Genomic DNA, 20175 nt, shown 5'->3' on the forward strand with positions numbered 1-20175 from the left:
GGTCTAGGGTTTCTCATCAGAATCAGGAAAAACTGGAGAAAGGGGAAGAGTTCTGTTTTTGTTGGACTCTTCAATTTTGACCTAGGAAGTGGCGCCCTAGTTTTTTAGGGTTCCTTGGAGTGTTTTGTAAGGGGCGATTCAAGTCCCACGTGGTTTGGAGGCTTCTAGAGAGGGCGGTTGTCTTTTCTCTCTCTTCTCCCATCCCACAGAAAAGGAATCTTTTGTGGGAAGAAAGCCCAGGACACCAAGAAAGGGTTGTTGGTTCCAAAAGGTGTCTTGTTTGATCTTGCTGCAAAATTTAGTTATTTTCTTTACCTTTTTTGAGAAGCATGGAGGGCCATAGAGTTGAAAATAAGCCCAGGAGTGAAATGGGACCAGTGGGAAGGGGTACTGGAGACCCCTTCGGGGCTGGAACCATTACTACAGTTAGGTTGGATGGTGCAAACTACTTGGAATGGTCACAATCTGCAAAGATGGCCATTGGGGCTCGTGGGAAATTAGGGTATATCACTGGTGAAGAGGTGAAACCCGAAACTAGCAACTCCCGGTGGGTGCAGGAAAATTATATGGTGATGACTTGGTTGTGTAATTCCATATTGCCACATATAAGTAAAAATTTCTTATGGGCAAACACTGCTAAGGAAATATGGGATGGGGTTGCAGAAACCTATTCACAAAGGGAGAATGTTGCTAGGGCTTACCAACTGAGAAATCAGATTATTGCTACAAGGCAGGGAGATAGATCTGTTGTAGCCTATTTTTCAGCCCTTAAGACCCTGTGGCAGGAGATTGACCATTTGGAGACCTTTGCTTGGGAAACCACAAAGGATGCAGCTACCTATCAGAGACATTTAGAGAAGTACAGGGTGTTTGAATTCCTTGCTGGCCTTAACCCTAAGTATGATATTGCACGACAACATCTTCTTTCCAGGGATAGTGTCACTCTCTCCCAAGCATATGCTTTTGTGTTAGGGGAGGAGTGCAGGAGGGATGTGATGATGAAAACCCAAATTTCTGATCAGTCTGCCATGGTAAGTGCTGTGAAACCTAAACAAAGTGGCATTGAAATCAAGAAGGAAGACAAAAGAGACTTGGTTTGTGACTACTGTAAGAAGCCTAAACATACAAGAGATACTTGTTGGAAGCTTCACCCACATCTTGTGCCGACTAGATTGAGAAATAAGAAGGGAAATGCGCACATGGAAGTTATCAGTGACACTCCGGCCTCTCCTACTACAGCTGCTTTGGAGTCTGTTGCAGTTGCTGCAATAAGGGCCGAACTTGAGAGGTATGGGCTACTTCTGAACCAGCGGGATATAGCTAGTTCCAGTTCAGCCGCAAGCGGACAACAAGGTACAGGTGGCACTGGTGGAGCTCACTCTACCTCCTTTGCTCACACAGGTAGTTCACACGTCACTGCAAATTATGTTTCCACTTCAGGTAAGGAGAGACCTCCTCGGATTATAGATTCCGGAGCCTCAGAGCACATGACCCATAGCTCCACTATTTTTTCCTCTTACCAGCACTGTTCTAGCAGAGACAGGGTCTCCACTGCTAATGGATCCCATGTTCCTATTGCTGGGAAGGGATCTGTCAAGATTAATGATTCTATTTGTTTACCCTTTGTCCTTCAGGTTCCCAGATTGAGCACAAATTTGTTATCTGTTAGTAGTTTGACTAAGAATTTGAACTGCTCAGTAATTTTTTCTCTTGGACGTTGTATTTTGCAAGATCTGGATTCAAAGAGGACGATTGGGAATGGTCGTGAAGTGAATGGAATCTACCTCCTGGATGTTCCCCCTCACCAGAGTCATCATGTTAGCAGGGACAGTGACTCAGGATCTGTGAGTCAGATTATGCTTTGGCATAATCGTTTGGGCCATTTGTCTTTTTCTTCTTTGAGTTATTTGTTTCCAAAACTTTTTGAGTCTATTAGTCTGTCAAGTCAGGAGTGTGAAGGTTGTCAACTTGGAAGCATTGTAGACATTCTTTTAAACCTAGTAATAAAAGATGTTCTTCTTCTTTTGACGTTATTCATTCGGATGTGTGGGGTCCTTACCATGTTCCTTCTATGGGAGGTTATCGCTATTTTCTCCTATTTGTGGATGATTTCTCTCAATACTCTTGGATTTACCTGATGAAATCCCGCGATGAAGTACCATCCTTGGTGCGGCAATTTCATCAGATGGTACTAACATAGTTTGGAACAAGAATAAAGGTGTTCAGATCTGACAATGCCAGGGAATATTTTGAAAGACATCTTGCCTCGTACTTGTTAGAATATGGTGTTGTCCATCAGAGCAGCTGCTCCTACAGTCCACAACAGAATGGTGTTGCAGAAAGGAAGAACAGACACATTGTTGAGACCGCAAGAAGCATGATGATCACATCTACGGTTCCGGTTCGGTTTTGGGGTGATGCAGTTCTCACAACAGTATATCTGATTAACAGGGTGCCTTCTCGTATACTTGGATTCAGCACTCCAATCAGCCTTCTTTTTCCTCAGGGGGAGATGTTTCATGTTCCTCTCAGGGTGTTTGGGTGTGTCTGCTTTGCACACATCCTTGGTCCTCACCGCTCGAAGCTTGATCCCAAGGCAAAGAAGTGTGTCTTCCTTGGATATGCAGAGAATCAGAAAGGGTACCGCTGCTATGATCCAGTCTCTGGGAACCGATATGTTACCATGGATGTCACCTTTTTTGAAACCATGTACTTCTTCTCATAGAATCCTTCTCAGAGGGAGTGTTTTGGGGAAGTAAGTCAGCAGTCTATCCCTCTCCCAGTTCCAGTCCCTATGTCACCTCCTGTGCTTGACCACCACCCAGTGCCACCTACCTTGCCACCTCCTTTGCGCTCTGTTTCTCAGCATTACTCACGACAGAGACTTCACAAGGCAGTTGATTCCACTACAGCAGAACTCACACCACTTCTTGTCGATCCCTTGGAGACTCCAGATTCGGCTGATATGGATTCAGGTATTCCTCTTGATCCCGCTACTATTTCAGTTCCCATTGATCCTACTAACTTTGTTACCGATAACCTTGATCTCCCTATTGCTCTTAGAAAATGGAAGAGAAAGTGTACTGCTCATTGTATTTCACAGTACTTATCCTATAGTGGACTTTCTCCTTCCTACCGTGCTTTTCTCTCTTCTCTTGATTCAGTGTCATACCCAAGGGTGTTAGTGAGGCTCTCTCCAAACCTGAGTGGAAGACAGCTATGCAGGAAGAGATGGAAGCTTTGATTAAGAATCAGACATGGGACATTGTGGACCTACCAGAAGGCAAGGAGACAGTTGGATGCAGATGGGTTTACACAGTAAAATATAAGGCAGATGGAAGTATAGAGAGGTACAAGGCAAGACTTGTCGCAAAAGGATACACACAGACCTATGGCATTGATTATTTAGAGACCTTTGCGCCAGTTGCAAAGATGACCTCCGTTCAGATACTCCTTTCCCTTGCTGCCTCATACTCTTGGCCCTTGTTTCAACTGGATGTGAAGAATGCTTTCCTAAATGGGGATCTGCAAGAAGAAGTGTATATGGATCTTCCTGTTGGTTTCTACAATGATACTAAAAAGGGAAAGGTATGCAGGCTTAAGAAGTCACTATATGGCTTGAAACAATCTCCCAGAGCATGGTTTGACTGATTCAAAAAGGCCTTGATTGATTTTGGCTACACTCAAATTCAACCCGATCACACTTTGTTTGTGAAGCGCAGGGGATCTTTGGTGTTAGTCCTAATTGTTTATGTGGATGATATTGTTGTCACTGGGAATGATCTGAGTGAGATTGATAGTCTGAAGAGGAACCTACATAAGGAATTTGAAATTAAGGATCTTGAAATACGGAGATACTTCTTAGGCATCGAAGTTGCAACATCGAAACATGGAATTTTTATCTCTCAAAGGAAGTATGTCTTGGACCTTCTTCAAGAGACAGGGAAGCTTGGAACAAAGGCAATTAGCACCCCTATTGATCAGAACCATAAAATCAGTGCAACAAAAAGTGAACCAGTAAAGGACATTGGGAGATATCAGAGACTTGTGGGTCGGCTGCTATACTTGTGTACGACAAGACTAGACATCTCCTATGCAATGAGTGTAGTAAGTCAATACATGCATGCTCCACGAGTCCAGCATTGGGAGGCAGTTGACAGGATCCTTGCTTATCTGAAGGGACATCTAAGCAGAGGCATATTGTTTACTGATCATGGACAGTTGAAACTAGAGGCTTATACAGATGCCGATTGGGCAGGATGCCTTGATGACAAGAGATCAACTTCAGGAGTGTGCACCCTAGTTGGGGGTAACCTAGTCTCATGGAAGAGTAAGAAACAAACAGTGGTGGCAAGATCATGTGCTGAAGCCGAATACAGGGCCATGGCGCATGGAGTTTCAGAACTTCTCTGGATCCGTTCTCTGTTAGAAGAAATTGGTGTACAGGCAGAAGAACCCATGATGCTATACTGTGATAACCAGGCAGCAATTAACATTGCCCATAACCCAGTCCAGCATGACCGAACTAAGCACATCGAAGTGGATAGACATTTTACCAGAGAAAGGGTAACTTCTGGAGAAGTCTGTCTTCCATACATTGCTTCTGATCTGCAACTCGCTGATGTTCTCACAAAGGGTGTTGCAAAGAACAAGCTGGAGCATCATCTACGCAAGTTGGGAATGTGTGACATCTACTCCCAACTTGAGGGGGAGTGTTGAGTGGCCCGGTTTGTTTTGTTGAGTGGCCCGGTTTGTCTTTAGTTTGTTTTTATTTAATTAGGAAGTTGTTGGGCCGAGGCCCATTAGTTTTTATTTTTTAAAGTTGTGACTATTCAGTTTTAGTAGCCGCCCTACTAAGGGCATCCTTGTAATATCTCATCTTTAAGTTAAATATAAATATAATGAGGGGCTGGCGGCTAGGGTTAACTTTCTCATAACTCTAGTTGACCTCCTACTCTTTTCTTCTTCTTCTTCTCCTTCCTTCTCTACTGCTGAAATCTTCACCTTCCCCCCTTTTTCTCTCACAAGAAGCTTGACTGAATCAGCAAATAGTGATTTCTATTGCCTACACCAATGGGTAAATATCTTTGACTAGTCTCTTGCCCATTTATAGATAATTAAACTGATGCCATGCCAGCAAGACTCTTGCTTGGTGTGGTCAAAGTTTGGCAAGGTAGTTGAGAAAATCTGGGCAACTAATCCTACCTTGTGGGACACTTGTCCCTTGATCCAAGAGGCAGAAAGAGTCTAGGTGGTTAGAATAATCTCGGATAAGAAGGGGTTTTCCCCTTATCTATTTTTGTACCGTTGAGTGATGGAAGCCCCATTATAAATATGGGCTTCCAATTCAACTCTGAGGCACAACTTAATTTATGAGAAAATCCCCTGTCTCGAGCTACTTCCTTGGGTCATATTAATATCCTCTGGTTTTATATTGGAGGATCGGTACAAGTGTGTTAGCCCCAGCTGTCACTAACTTCTGTATTTGCACGGACCTTCAGAATCTGTGTTTACAGGGTTCAACATCATCCTGCCAAAACAATATTACCACACCCCTTGTGATACCTAATGAAATTCAAGAACAAAGGGAGAATACCATAAATGGATTTCCAAGGTGAAGTAGAGGAAGCCTGAGAGGAAATCATAGCATAAAATTAGAAAGTCATTCCAAGCTCCTATTTTGAGATTTCCGATTTCATCAAGATATAGAAGACACTCTAAAGCACCTAAACGACACTTGAATAAAATAAAAAGTATATTTAGAACTTAAGGAGCATAAAAGTAATCTCAATGAAAATAGTGATTTCCATGATATATGTTTCATCATTTTGGGTCATAACCATATAAGATCACATCCAAGTGATCTTAGGTTCACTCCATATATAGCAAAAGAACCTTTCTAAGGTACCAAGATGAAAGTGAAGGACACTTGTTGACATACATAGTTGAAATAGAATGAAAAAACTGCTGGGTCGCTTTACATAAGAGAGAGAGAGAGTTGTGACAAGGCTTAGATGATGATGATTCTAAGGGCTTGTTCATTTGCTCTTAATTTATCTTGTATCTCTTAATACCTTTAAGAGGCATTAAGAGCGTATGGTTCTCATTTTATTTTCAGCAATGTACTGTACAACATGTACAGTAGCAATAAAGCTCACTTTTGTTTTCCAATAATACCCCCAAAAGGTTAATCCTTTTCATAGTTGTCAAGGCAACGCCTAGGCGGGCACCTAGGTGTTGCCTAGGCGACTAGGCACTTTTCAAAGAACGCCTCGCCCAAATGCCAACTATGTTAGGCGCATGCTTAGGGGGCGGAAACAAATATATACTATATAAATATTTATTTAACAAAAATATAAAATATATAATATTTTATTGGTTGTTTTAGATTTTATAATAGAACCTATTGCATGTTATCATGCTTTTGTTTTTAGGAAAGTAAAAAACAAAATTAATCTTCGAGGGTTTCACTTTGACAATAAATCAAACTGAGGAAGAGGAGAGAACAACAGACCTCCATCGTTCCCACACAGTCCTCTAAAGTCAAGGTGAGTTAATTAGTTTTGTTCTCTATTTCCTGGTTTAAAACAGTGGTTATGCCACATTTTTCTCCTCTTCCTTTTTGTATCTTTTCTCCAAGTTTTTTGAATCATTTTATTGGACTAAAACAGGGACTCCGCCCCCTTCTTTTGTTCTTAAATTTCCTGCATGTTTTCAGCTTTTTTTTCTCATTATTGGTGTCTGAAACAGGGGCGGAAAAGGGGCTCCACCCCTTCTTTTATTCTTCATATTCTTCTTTTATTCTAGTATTTTTTTTCACCAGATTTTCTGGGTCTAGAACAGGGGCTCTGCCCCATTCTTTTGTTCTTAATTTCTTGCATTTTTCAGCCTTTTTTTTTGTTCTCATCATTGGTTTCAGAATCAGGGGCTCCGCCCCTTCTTTTCTTCTTCATATTTCTTCTTTTATTTTAATATTTTTTCACCAGCTTTTCTGGGTCTAGAACAGGGGCTCCGCCCCCTATTCTTTTTCATTTTCTTCTGTTATTTTAGTATTTGTTCCCTATGTATTTTTTATCTAAAATAGGGGCTCCGCCCCCTTCAGTTCTTTCAACTTCTAACATCTAACTTGTAAGTTGCAACTCTAATATATTGTTTTGCCTACTTGAAGCAACACTGCAAGAAATACAAGCACAAAAGTAAGTGCAGAATACATAAAACCAAAAAAACTAGTTCAAGTCGCCTAGCCTCGCCTAAGCGAGGACCAGGCACCCCATGGTCGCCTAGCCTCGCCTTGGCGCCTTGAAAACTATGCCTTTTATGTATGCTATGATGACCCTATACAACAATAACAATGATGATGATGATGATAATAATAAATAACAACAATAATAATAATAATAGTAATAATAATAAATAACAAAATAAAAATAAAATATTGAGAATGAAGTAGTTTTTAGAAATTATTACTATTTTATTAATTATATGTATTATTTAACTACATATTTTGTTTTCCATTATTAGTTCATTAAATATTAAATACATAATTATTAAATATTAGTTAATTCATTGATTAAAAATCATGTATTTTAAATATATTAATTATTAAAATCTCAATCATACTGTAGGTGGCCTAGCTAAATTTGGTGTGTATTTGGAGCATCCGTATAGCAACAAGCTTCCTCCTTTGTAACTTGTAGGGGTTCCCCCCTTGCTTTGTATATCTCCTCTCGTTCCCCCCCCCCCTTTTTTCTCAATAAATTCTGGTTAGATTTTCTCAAAAAAAATAATTATGATATTAATTATAAAATAATTAATATTAATTATTAATAAAGCATTAATTACTATTTTAATTAATAATATTAATTTTTAACTTCATTAACAATTAATTATTATTATTTTTAATTTATTTAATTAATTGGTAAGTAATGTGTTAAAAGTCAAAGTAGCTTTCTTATATCTAGGGTTAAAATAGTCAATTCGCATTTTTCAGAACTCAGAATTCAGACTCTAAATTCAGACTTCAGAAGCAAGAAAAGTTCACCAACTCCAATACACCTCTAAAAGTAATTATTACAGCTTCAAAGGCATTTAGATTTCAGACTTCAGTGGAAACAAACAGGTCCTAAATGTACACTTAAGAGGCCAAATAATACGATATGAAGCTTATAATTTTATTTTCGATTGGTAACCGTGAACCTTTTATTACTTTGTTAAAAAAAAATCTAAATACAAGATAGAGAGTGATTTCCCATAGCTACAGAAAAGCAACCCCTTTTTAATTACAGTTGTAATCCTTTTTTTTTCTTGAAATGGTAAAGTATTTTATTGTATTAATATAAAACTCGCATAACATGCATCTACCCGTGTACATTGAGAGACTGTACATAGGGCTATACTAAAACTAAGAGAAGAGGGTTTCAACATCCAAAAAAAATACTGTGGTTAGACACCCCAAAATTCCTGTTGTATACTTAGCCATGAATACAAAAGACCTGTGATATCCTTTTTCACCACTGATATGTCATTACACTTGTTTTCAAAAATTCTTTGATTTATCTCCTTTGTACTGTCCAAATAATGGCTGCAGGAAATATGTTCCATTGAACTTTTCCTTTGCAACTTAAGCACTTCATCCTCCAGCCTTTAAATAGAGCCAGTAAAGACTCAGGCAGGCATCCTTGAATACCAAAACAGGAGAGGGCGATCACCCATAGCAGAAAAGCAAAGCTGTAGTGAATAAAGATATGGTTTGCGGATTCTGCATACTCACTACACAGACAGCACCTGTCATTGATCCTATTCATGCCCCTACTGATTAGCAAGCCAGTGGTTAAGCATTTACCAAGGGTAGCAGTCCATACTGGGTTATACAAGAGCACCAAATTTTTATCCATGGGAAGGAAGAATCTTGCTGCTGAGCTAAGAAAGAATGGACAGAGAACTGTCTGGATTTGTTGCAGGCCCAGTCCCTTTTGTCATTGGATGAAACACTTGGAGATATAGGATGAAGCATGCCCAGGAACTCTGCAATGGGATTGATTTCCCAGTCGTTCAAGTTCCTTCTAAAGGCTGGTCTCCAGATTACCCCATTATCATCTAGCTCATAATTCTCATCTACTGGAGCTTCCTTGTCTTGAGCAATTGCATATGAAGAGAGGAATAACTCAGTTAGGGGGGAATCTGGACCCCATTTATCAGTCCAAAAGAAAACTCTGTTTTCCTTACCAATTTTATGTTTGTTTCCTTTTTGGAAATTAGGATATATTTTATGGATAATACACCATACTGCACACCCCAAGGGAGAGAAACCTGAACCTGGATCCCAACCTCTATTGCTGGGTCGATATTTTCCTGTTACCGCCTGCCTCCAAAAGCTATCTTCTTCATTGCAGTACCTCCAAAATCAATTTCCTAAGGAGTGCTTCATTGGTTTTCTTCAAGTTTCTTATACCCAGACCACCATGTTTCTTGGCTGAACAGACTTTACTCCAATTTACTAGATGACATTTGAAATTGTCTCTCCAGCCTGCCCAAAAGAAGTTCCTAATCTTTTTCTCTAATATTTTAGCTACAGATGACTAGATGAGGGGAGGGGAAATAAATGATAGATTGTAGATGGGGGATGGGGAGAGACTAAAGAGGAGAGAGCACCTTTTAATGGTAAGGGGTGCAAGTCGGGCAGGCTGGACTGGGTTTATGGTCAACCCAGGCCCAACCCTAAGATTTGTGCCTAAGGCCTGAGCCCAAGGTCAAGCACAATCTCCCCAACCCAAGCCCAACCCGAAATGTAATTTGATGCACTCGGGTTGGGCTCAAGCCCAGGCCGGGCTTGGGTTGGTCAATGAACCCACTCTAAAATTACACATGTATGCATTTATGCAAATATGCATGCATGTATATGTATGTTATACATATCTATATATGTGTGTATGAATGTGTATAGTCGGGTAAGGCTCGGGTTGGGATAAGGTAGGGCCGAGCTTGGACCAGGTTTGGGCTATCTAAGGGCTAGGCCCAGGCCCAGCAAAAAATATAAAAAAGCCTGAAGTCTTGGGCACAACCCAGCCCGAGGACCGAAGATCCAAGCCCAGCCTAAAATTTCGGGCTGGGATGGTCCAGGCTCGGGTTGGGGCTGCCCAAGTTGCACCCCTAGTGTGAGCTTACCCCCTTTAGATAGATATCTAATTTACCATACAGCAAGTTATTTGTCAAACCTTTCAATCATGGGATCTCATATCTTCTTTGAGCTTATCTTTACACCAAATGGTAGCTCTAAGTAAGTTGTTGGCAACATGCCAGCGCTACATCCCATCTCATCAGCCTACTGTTCAGCCATTTCCTCACTCCCTACCATCATAATTGCACTTTTTACTAGGTATATCTTTAGACCCAATACTTCTTCAAACCAATTCAATATATATCCCAGATTTTCCATGATCCATGGAGGCATCGGATAGAAAAAAGAGTGTCATCAGCAAATTGGGCAAGGGAATTGGATCAAGATTCTCACCGGCCTTAAAACCATTTATGTATCCTCCTTCTGCAGCCTTCATTGTGAGCTTGCTGAGTGCTTCCATGGCACAGATGAATAGAATGTGTAATGGACTAAGAAATAATAAAATAGAAGCTTCTTACAACTATTTGTTTGATTACTGATAAGTCCTCCACAAATCCAACTTATCTATGTTTAAAGCATAACTCAACTGAGGCAAATGAATGGCTAACAGTTAACTAAACTGTTAATCTTAGTAAAAGAACATCCATGAATGTTTGTGAGATGACATCTCAAATTTCTTTTGATGCAACCTGCGAATTCTTAGAAAGCAACAACAGCTATGCTAATATAACTTATTTATTTTTGGTACAAACAACACCTTGCTAATATAATTTTTTGATCAATAACTGGAGAGCTTTATTAAATCAATCAGGATATAAAGTATGGAATTATATAAATATACATTCTGTATATAATGCAATAAGACATTGCCATTAGAGCTAGCCAATTGCTGCTCCCCCACTTTTCCAAGAGTAACTACCCTCAATATACAATCACCAGAAGCTCTTTAACCAAATGCATATTCACCCCACCTACAAACTGTCTACTAACTCCCACACGAGCTAGGGAATCAGCATAAGAGTTAGCAGACTGAGTAGTGAGTACCCAAGATAATTCTGCTTCCAACATATGAACCAGGTGTCTTGCTTCCCTAATTTGATGTTTAAAATTCCAGGGGACTTGCATTTCTCTTTTTCATTGGAAGCAATCAATGTTTCTCATGCAAAACTGAAATGCATGGCATGATGCCTAACAATATTAAACACTTTGTTGGACAGTTTGTTAGACAGCATGAGACTCTGTTTCAAGGGATAATCTGACTTATAGGTCCAGCAAAGGTGCAGAATTTTGTGTTTCAGCGGTATTTTCCCCTTCACAATACTAAGTAAAATGGCCATAAGCATACAGCCTCTGTTATAGGAGATGACAGCATTCCCCAATATCTTAACAATAAAAATGAAAACGTTTAACAAGGTTTCACAATTAAACAAATTTCAACCACAGATCACGTTTACTCAGCTCCTCTTTGAGGTTTGGATCCAAGTAAAGTAGCCCAATACCTCTGTATCCCTTGATGAAAAAAAAAATCCTAAACCATAAAAAAAGAAAAGAAAAAGAAATGCAAATCTACAAACAGCCCCCAATAGCATAGATAAATCCCCAAAAAGAAAACTTAACTTATCCTAGGGATGGGCTAAAACCCATGTCTGACAAGAAGATTCAGGAATTAACAACCAAAATACAATAACGTCGGAAAAAAAAAAAAAAAAGAGAATGCGGTTTCAACATTTTTGTGTAGCTTCAATTACTAATATCTGAAAACCTAAGAACGAAACATATGCTGCCAATTATTTGCATGCATAGCGGATGAAATTTAAATGGGGAATGAAATAAGGGTGGATGGTCATTATGACATTACAGGGGGTGCAAAATGTGTAGCTACAGAGAACTAACCCCATGTGAAGCTCTCTGTTTGTCCTTCTTGGATATCACACCGATGCACTGGAACTGATCGTCGATGACAGGAAGCCCCGATACAATCTCAAAGTGATGATTGATCTCCTCTAACGTCTGATCAACGGTCGTGGTCCGAATTGTGGTGGACATCACTTCCCCCAACAATGCAGAAGGGTCCATCTACAAGGAATCCAAAAACCCAAATGAAACAAAGCTAAAAAACGATCACCCAATCAACAGACAGGTGGACAAAGATAAACCTTTTCCTTGAAGATCTCTGGCTCGAGGTAAGCTCTCAAGTCGTCGTAATTGAGAAGGGCGAAATTGTCGGGCCATTCTCCAGAGATGATCTCTTCTGGGTTGCTTTCCTCAACTTCCAAACCTTCACTCGACGCACAAACCAGCAACAATAACCCTCTCTTCTCTGTCAGCACTCTCTTGGCTCTGCCGCTGCTGCTTTTGAGGGCTACAGCTGACGAAGGACTAGACGTGAAGAATAGAGGGTTGCAGTGGGGGGTAGAACAACTGACGGGTGAATTTGGCGGGAAAGAAGATCGGAAGAGATGCAGCGCTCGCACTGACGATGATCCGCACGCCATCTTTCCTTTTCTCCGCTTGACTGTCTTCTTCTTTAGCAGCACAATTAATATCGTAAGAAGGAATAAGTGACGATGGTCGATGAATGGGAAGGGAGTCCGGATCTGCTTCTCACAACGGGGCGCCTCACACTGTCCTCACATCGGCTGGTTGCGCCACGCGTCCCCGGGTTCGTGTGAGAGCAAAACACGAGCGGAGGGTTGCATTTGGCGCCCAAAACATTCATACCCTTCTTCGTCTCTCCCAGTCTCCCTCTTCTAAAGCTTCGATTTTTAAATAGTAATTGATCCCTGACACCATTTGTCTCTCTGCTCTCACAACCTCTAAGAACACTGGATAGACATTGTCCCTGATTCGTTCTTCTTCTTTTTCGCTCTGACTTCTGTTAAATTCCTTCACATCTTAGATTTCAATTCTTCTTCCGACCCAATAGCTACCGTCAAAAACAACACAAACCCACAAACAACAACACCTATAACAAAGCTGAAGGTCTTTGCATCCACGGTGCCGCCATGACTGAGAGAAATAGCTCAATATAGAGAGATAAAGCAATACGGAAGAGAAGACACTGTATTGGGTTAAGTAGGTTGTCTGAAATCTCAATTCTTATATGAATGTATGCTTTGGTGTCGCCACATAGAAGTGCAGTAGGATAGGTGTGCTGCGTCTTTGAAAGGTCAAAGGTGATGGGTAATAAAGTGTCTACTTCTTCATCATATCAGGACTAAAGTCCTCCGTCCCTCCACTGGTTGCAATCATATTTTCGGCGGTCATCTGCGAGATGAGATTCTGGAAATAGTTAGTCAATGGGAGTACTCTGTAGTTGAAAAAGAGAAAAACAAAAAAACCCAACATGAGAGAGATTTCTCAACAGCCTTTAATTCTTAGGATTTTGAGAGAGATTTACTAGATATGAATCGTTCGAATCAATTCGTTGGTGTCTATTCTCGCCGGTGAGACTAATTCCTGCCGAAGAGATAGAGAGGTTTGGGTCCTGACCTGAAGGAAAAAAAGGGTTTGAATCGAAGAGAAAAGAATAGGGATGAGAGATTTGGACAGGTAAAAAAGAAAAAAGGAAAAAACAAAAAAGGTAAATTATAAAGACCCTCCTCTACTTTATTTTGTCACAAAGATCCCCTGTATTATGACTATGAGACAAAGACCCCTTCCGTTGAAATATACCTTGTAGATTCCTTCGCATTTTTCTCTTTCCTTCTCTCCCCCTCCCTCTCTCTCCCCGGATTTCTCTTCTTCCCCTTCCCCTTTCTCTTCTCTTTCATTAATGTCCAGGCTGCTTTCAATAACAGCAGCCCAATTAACTAGGCATATTGCTCCGCTTTCAAATAATTCAGAGAGAAGCTTCAACTCTATCCCTCTTGCATTCATCCTTAGAACCACAAAATCCCCAGCTGTCACAGTGTCATTAAACCACACAAGAAAATCAAACCCATCATCTGACAACAGGGTCAAATCTCTAACACAACTAGCAGTGACCTTATTCCCAGCCAAGCCTGGGTGCTAAACAAAAGTAATAGCAGGTTTCTTCACATAGGAAGAGAGGACAGATGTATCATGGTCGACAATGTAAACATTAAAGGCTCGAGACTGTGTGGGATAGAAGGATAGAGAGCCGTTGATAATTCTGAATTTTATGGATTCCCCTGCTCTTACATCAATATAGATTAAGTTGTTCCTAGAAGAGATATCCATGAAACTCGATAAATAAGAAATATTTTTATCAGCTCCTACCGCATTTTCATCAGCGATAAGCTCTAAGCATTCCATGAAAGGCTTGTTCTTCGAAACAGAAGGGCATTCATCAGGGAGTTGGTAGTTTTTCAAGGAGCTGACACACTCAAATCTTTTCTTGAATACGACCAGCGTAAAGGAATTGATTCTGCACACTTGATGACATGGAACTTTTCAGGAAGGAGGAAATGGGGGTAGCCGATTTTATAAGACCACCAGTGTTAGAACTAGTGATATCCACAAGCACAGATCCAACACCACCTGGTCTTAAAACACGCTCAATATCGAACACGAGAAGAGCAGGTACAGATACCCTATCGAGAGCTCTGGAAAAAACAAAATCAAAAGAATTGTCCTTGAACTCCAACTTGTAAGTAAAACTTTTCCTCATTAGAGAGAAAAATAAGTGTCTTTCGACACCAAGAGCATCCAGGAACCCTAATTCCCGTAAAGTAGAAACAACCAAATCTGATCCTTCCCCAACACAGAGAGCTTTCGCACCATATTTCTACAATTTCTTCCCAATCAGCTCTCTAAACAGATCAAGTGTGAAATTTACTGCTCTCTAACAGATCAGTCTGGGTGAGTTGATTAAGATCTGGAGGGAGAGAACCGCCGATAGAATTCTTGCGAAGGTTGATGCCGGTGACTTGGTTGGCGTTGTCGCAGGTAATGCCGGTCCATATGTAGGGGTCGTTCCCTGACCATCTGAAGGGCACCCACTCCGTCGATAACGGCTATAGAGACGTGATTGAAGATGGAGAAGAGAAGAAAAGGAAGATGAAAAATGGGTTAAATAGGTTTTAAGAGAAAAAGGGTATAAAAATGAAAATAAAAAAGGTTTAATGGGGTATTTTGGTAATTTAATGTATTCTATTCTCTAACTTAACGGTTAAGGGGGTCTTTGTCTCACGGTCATAGTATAGGGGGGTCTTTATCGCAAAACAAAGTACAAGGGGAGTCTCGTCTCATTAGTTACGACTGAAGATGTGATTGTAATTGGATTACTTGGATATGGATAAGCTTTGGAAACGGATTGATAGGGATGAAATAATATGGATATGCCAAAAATGCATATAAATTTCATAAATATATTAATAACATTATTTTTAAGATCAAAATAGCCATAATTAATGTATAGATACATAGAAAATGTATATTCTAAAGGTATATATGAAGAAATATACTACAATTAATATAGTGGGATGCATAAAAATCATAAAATTTTATTGATATTGTATCAATCAAGAATCCTTGAACATATTATATATATATTTTTTAAAAATTAATAGATGCACAAAGCTATTATATGTTATTTTCTATTGAATTTCAAGGCACAAAACATATGCAACTATTATATGTGAATTACTATTTTTAATTTTCTAAGATACACATCATATGCAAATTCATAATTTTTAACTACTAAAATAATTACTCCATTATTAATATTTTTATTTCCATAAATTTTGAGATAAAAAATCAGTTTTTGATATAAATGTAGATTAATGGATTCGACAAATTCAATTTATATTATATTCTCGAGGTTTTTGTAAATATTATTTTTTATAAATAATATATATACTTTTATTTAGTTCAAATTAAAATATTAATTAATAATTTATAAAATTTTAAGATACATGTCATGTTCAAATTTATAAATATTAAGTACTAAAATAATTATTGTATTATTAATATCTTTTTTTGTATAAATTTCTTGAGATTAAACAAATTTTGTATATAAATGTGGATTTAAGGAATTATTTATTCTATTAATTTATAAAATATTAGTTTTGAATATTGTTTTTTTTTATTTTGCTGGAATTGTTAAACACAAATGTAACTTTTCTACATTACATGTGAACACTAGAATAGAAAAAAGTTATTTTATTTCATTAAATTTCATAAAATAGAAATTAGCTTAGTGGATCAAGTGTGTAGTTAAGGTTTGAACGATGAGTGATTTGTGTTCAAATCATGCCAGGCGTAATTTTTCACAAATAATCACGTATGAGCAAGAAACATGTCGATCCGTATCGGTGCGTCGCTCCGATACATCATGACGCGAGCTGATATGAAGGTGTACCACTACGATATGCACAATTCAAGGGATACAGGTTTAGTCATAGCGTATCCCATATCCCCTCTGGCCGATACCGATACGATATGCCCTGTATTGGACATATCATGTCGATATTGAATGTGATTGCTACATTAATGACGCATGCTCCCCCTCTGCTCGTGTTTTGCTCCCACATGAACCTAGAGATGCATGGCGCAACCAGCTCTTGTGAGGAGCAGATTCGGAATCATAGGAAGGAGGGAGAGATAATTTTCTTCTAGACGCGCCGTTGTAAGAATTATGGGTAGAGGTGTCAATTGACCAGTTTTGGTTTGGATCCAATCCGATCCAAACTTTATCAAATCGGATTTAGACAGTCCATTATAATTATTGGATTGGGCCAATCCAAAATAAATTGGTCCATATTCTTATTGGTTTGAATTAGACCTAAACCAAATTTCTAATAATCCGACCATGAGGCCAAACACTTGTCCAATTTGAAATCAATCAAAACTGAAAACAACATAAAATCACTTTTATGAAAGTACTTTTACAAAAGCACTTTTACGAAAACATTTTTATAAAAGCACTTATATATAAAATTAATTTTATGAAAAGTATTTTTACAAAAGCACTTTTATAAAAATATTTTTATGAAAGCATTTTTACAAAAGTACTTTTATAAAAACACTTTTACAAAAGTAGTTTTATAAAAGTACTTTTACAAAATCAGTTTAATAAAAGCACTTTTACAAAAGTACTTTTACACAAGAACTTTTATGAAATCACTTTTATAAAAAAAACTTTTACGGACATGTAATATGTGAGTTTTTAAGCCAAATAAATGGGCTTAATTTACATAATAGCCTCTAAATTAATATGGGCCTCCATGGGCCCAAGGCCCTAGTTTACATTAATATGACTTAATGGCCCAAGGATCCAAGTGTACTAAGTCCAATAAGGCCCATGTTCTATTGTAATAGGGTGGTCCCATTGGCAAGACCACTAACTCTTATATAATGGTGTATGCATGGGAGTTAATCCTGACCCAACACCCCTACTCACATGGGATTGGTTAGCTAAGTGGGCTGAGGTGGCAGTCCTAATCCTTGGCTATAAATAGCCTTGCTTAGGAAGAAAGAGCTCCATTTTCTTTCAACAATCACATTGCAAGAAGCTCTTACACACCAACACTTGAGGATTGCAAGCAATTACAAGCTCTTGCAAACTCCAACAGCTGTAAGATCAAGAGAGAAGAAAGAAGAGAAAAACTTCTTCATTTTCAACAACACACTCGGATTCAAGCTCTCCCAAGAAGATCAAGCCATCACTAAAGGGGCCTTCTTAGAGAAACATCTTTTACAACGGATCAAGCGCGAAGCTCAGAGTGAAGAAACCTACATCAAATCTCCCAAAGCACTAAAATCAAGGAAATCTACATCAACACTTCAAGAAGTACGAGAAACACGCCAACGACCCTCGTCTTCACCAAATTCAACCGTTAATCAGAGGTTGCTCATGTCATCGAGCAAAAACCAAAGAGAGTTCATTCCCTTGTATCTTTCTTTATTACAAATTCATTTTGTAATTTGTCTCCATATTTTGTGTTAATTGAAATACACGAAAATTGTGTCGATAGGAAGTACTTTTACGAAAGCACTTTATGGAAACACTTTTAGAAAATCACTTTTATGAAAGAACTTTTACAAAATTACTTTTATGAAAGCTCTTTTATAAAAGCACTTCTAAGAAAGTATTTTTATAAAAGTACTTTTATGAAAGCACTTTTACGAGAGTACTTTTACAAAAGTACTTCTATAAAAGTCTACAAAAGTACATTTACATTTTAATGGATTGGATTGGATTTGGACTGGATTGGGTCCAGTCCATTTATAAGTGGACTCACATTGGACTAGATCGGGTTGGACCAAATCCGTCCAATTGACACCTCTATTTATGGGTATCTAAGTACAGAGCACTGACTGACTATACAAGTCTGATATTGCTTGCAACTGTTGGTAGCTGAGGTGACAATTGCCCCCAACAACGTCCCACAACACATCCCCACCGTGTATTGGGATTATCTCGTTATGATAATATGAGAAATGATAATATTATCATCGAGAGATGTTCCCAATACACGACAGGGATGTACTGTGGGACATTGTGGGGGACTGATTTGATCTCCTATCTATCTGCTTTTCAGTCCAGACAAGCCATGCCTAGGAGTCCTTATTAGCAATTTTTTTCCCACTTGGCAGCTAGGTGGCAACCAAAATGGGCTCATTTAAGTGACCGACATGGTAGATCCTCCATGAGCTTAAAAAAGTTGTATTCCCTTACAGAGTTACAGTTGATTTCTTTGACAGAGTATTCTTGGAATTTTAATGGGCTTGAGCCCAACATTGTCAAGAGTGAAATTCAGGTATGGGATCATTAGTCATTACTGTTAGTCTGTTACTGCTGTAAGCGGATTGGATTTAACTAATCCGACCCGAACCCTATTATTGAAATATGACATTCGAATCCAAATCCCAAATCCCAAATCCCATTGTATTTAAATTTGAATCTTAATGTAATCGGATCGGATTTGGATTTAACCTGATTCTCCTTATATATATATATATATTTAAAAGGTTAATTATTTTCAATTCATATAATAAATTAATGTAAAAAAAAATATATATAATTTAAAATATACTTATATAATTTTTTATATATTGAATCAATAAATATTATGATATAAACGAATTTAGATTTTAATTGAATCAGATGAAGTCAAATATGTATTTGATTTAATTATTAGTCGAATGAAGATTATAAAATCCAAATTCGATCCAATTATATAAATGCATCATTCGAATTCGGAATAATCAGATCGGATGTGGAATCAGATATTGGACTTTTGGAGTTTGTTGACAGTCCTAATTACTGTAGAGCAAAAGAAGTGAATAGTTAATTGAAGGTGATGGTAAGTATACCTTATTTAACATGAAATTACACTTTGCAAAAAGTAAACCAATATAAAAGGTAGAATTTAATATAATTGGTTGAGATTTGAATTTAATATGCAACTAATATTAATGAATGTACCACCACATGTGAATTCCTTATTTAATGGCTTATCTAAGTATGTTTATTCTACTAGTTAAGCCCATTGGAGAGCCCCATAATGGGTTTTTCTTGAGGATGATAATTTAAGATATAAATTTATGAAGAGAAACATTTCAATGTACCATTTACTTTTTTTCTTGGTAAAACAAGGTACTATTTACTTAAAGGGGAAAATACTGATGGGAATCTATTTTTCTTTCCTTTTCTTTTTTATTTTCCCCAAAGCCGTTCGAGGTTATAAATTTTAATTTAAAATTGTGAACACAGAAGGGCTTGTTTTAGACATTTAACCAGGACAATTGAGCTGAAATTTTAACTATAAATAGTGGTTGAAGATGAACAAGTATGGCTTCTTATTTGCCCTAAACTATACTGTCAAACATAAAATTCATGTGTAAACTCTAAATAATCCATCTTGCAAACATTTTCCATAATAATACATTAGATTGAGTAGGCAAAGTTTTCCTTTAGAAATCAAGACATGACTAAGTGGTAGATCTACTGCTTTGATAGATAAGTAGAGATATCTCACAAAGGATCAAATCCCAAGGGGCATGAAAAGCATCTCATAATTTCTACTTTAATTATTGTTTTTAGTAAAAGTGAAAGGAGAGAGAGAGAGAGGGGAGATGGGGAAGGACGA

General features: G+C 38.3%; 1 protein-coding gene across 3 annotated transcripts in view; it reads right to left on the reverse strand.

The window, feature by feature from the left end:
* Nucleotides 1-15102, reverse strand: part of LOC104589153 (uncharacterized) — a 31434-nt gene extending 16332 nt beyond the window's left edge. The window contains exons 1-4 of one of the 3 annotated variants that reach the window (XM_088894751.1): nt 14360-15102; nt 13518-13609; nt 12274-13384; nt 12011-12193 (exon numbers count right to left, since the gene is read on the reverse strand). In XM_088894751.1, the coding sequence (XP_088750877.1) occupies nt 12011-12193; nt 12274-12612 (522 nt within the window). In that variant the 5' untranslated portion in view covers nt 12613-13384; nt 13518-13609; nt 14360-15102. Of the gene's footprint in view, nt 1-12010; nt 12194-12273; nt 13385-13517; nt 13616-14359 lie in introns of those variants that run through there. The other 2 variants (XM_010247371.3, XM_088894752.1) reach the window with 2 other exon arrangements.
* Nucleotides 15103-20175: the final 5073 nt, after the last annotated feature.

The sequence above is a fragment of the Nelumbo nucifera genome, chromosome 1 (genome assembly GCF_055504915.1).
Source record: "Nelumbo nucifera cultivar China Antique chromosome 1, China Antique-T2T, whole genome shotgun sequence".
Lineage (NCBI taxonomy): Eukaryota > Viridiplantae > Streptophyta > Magnoliopsida > Proteales > Nelumbonaceae > Nelumbo > Nelumbo nucifera.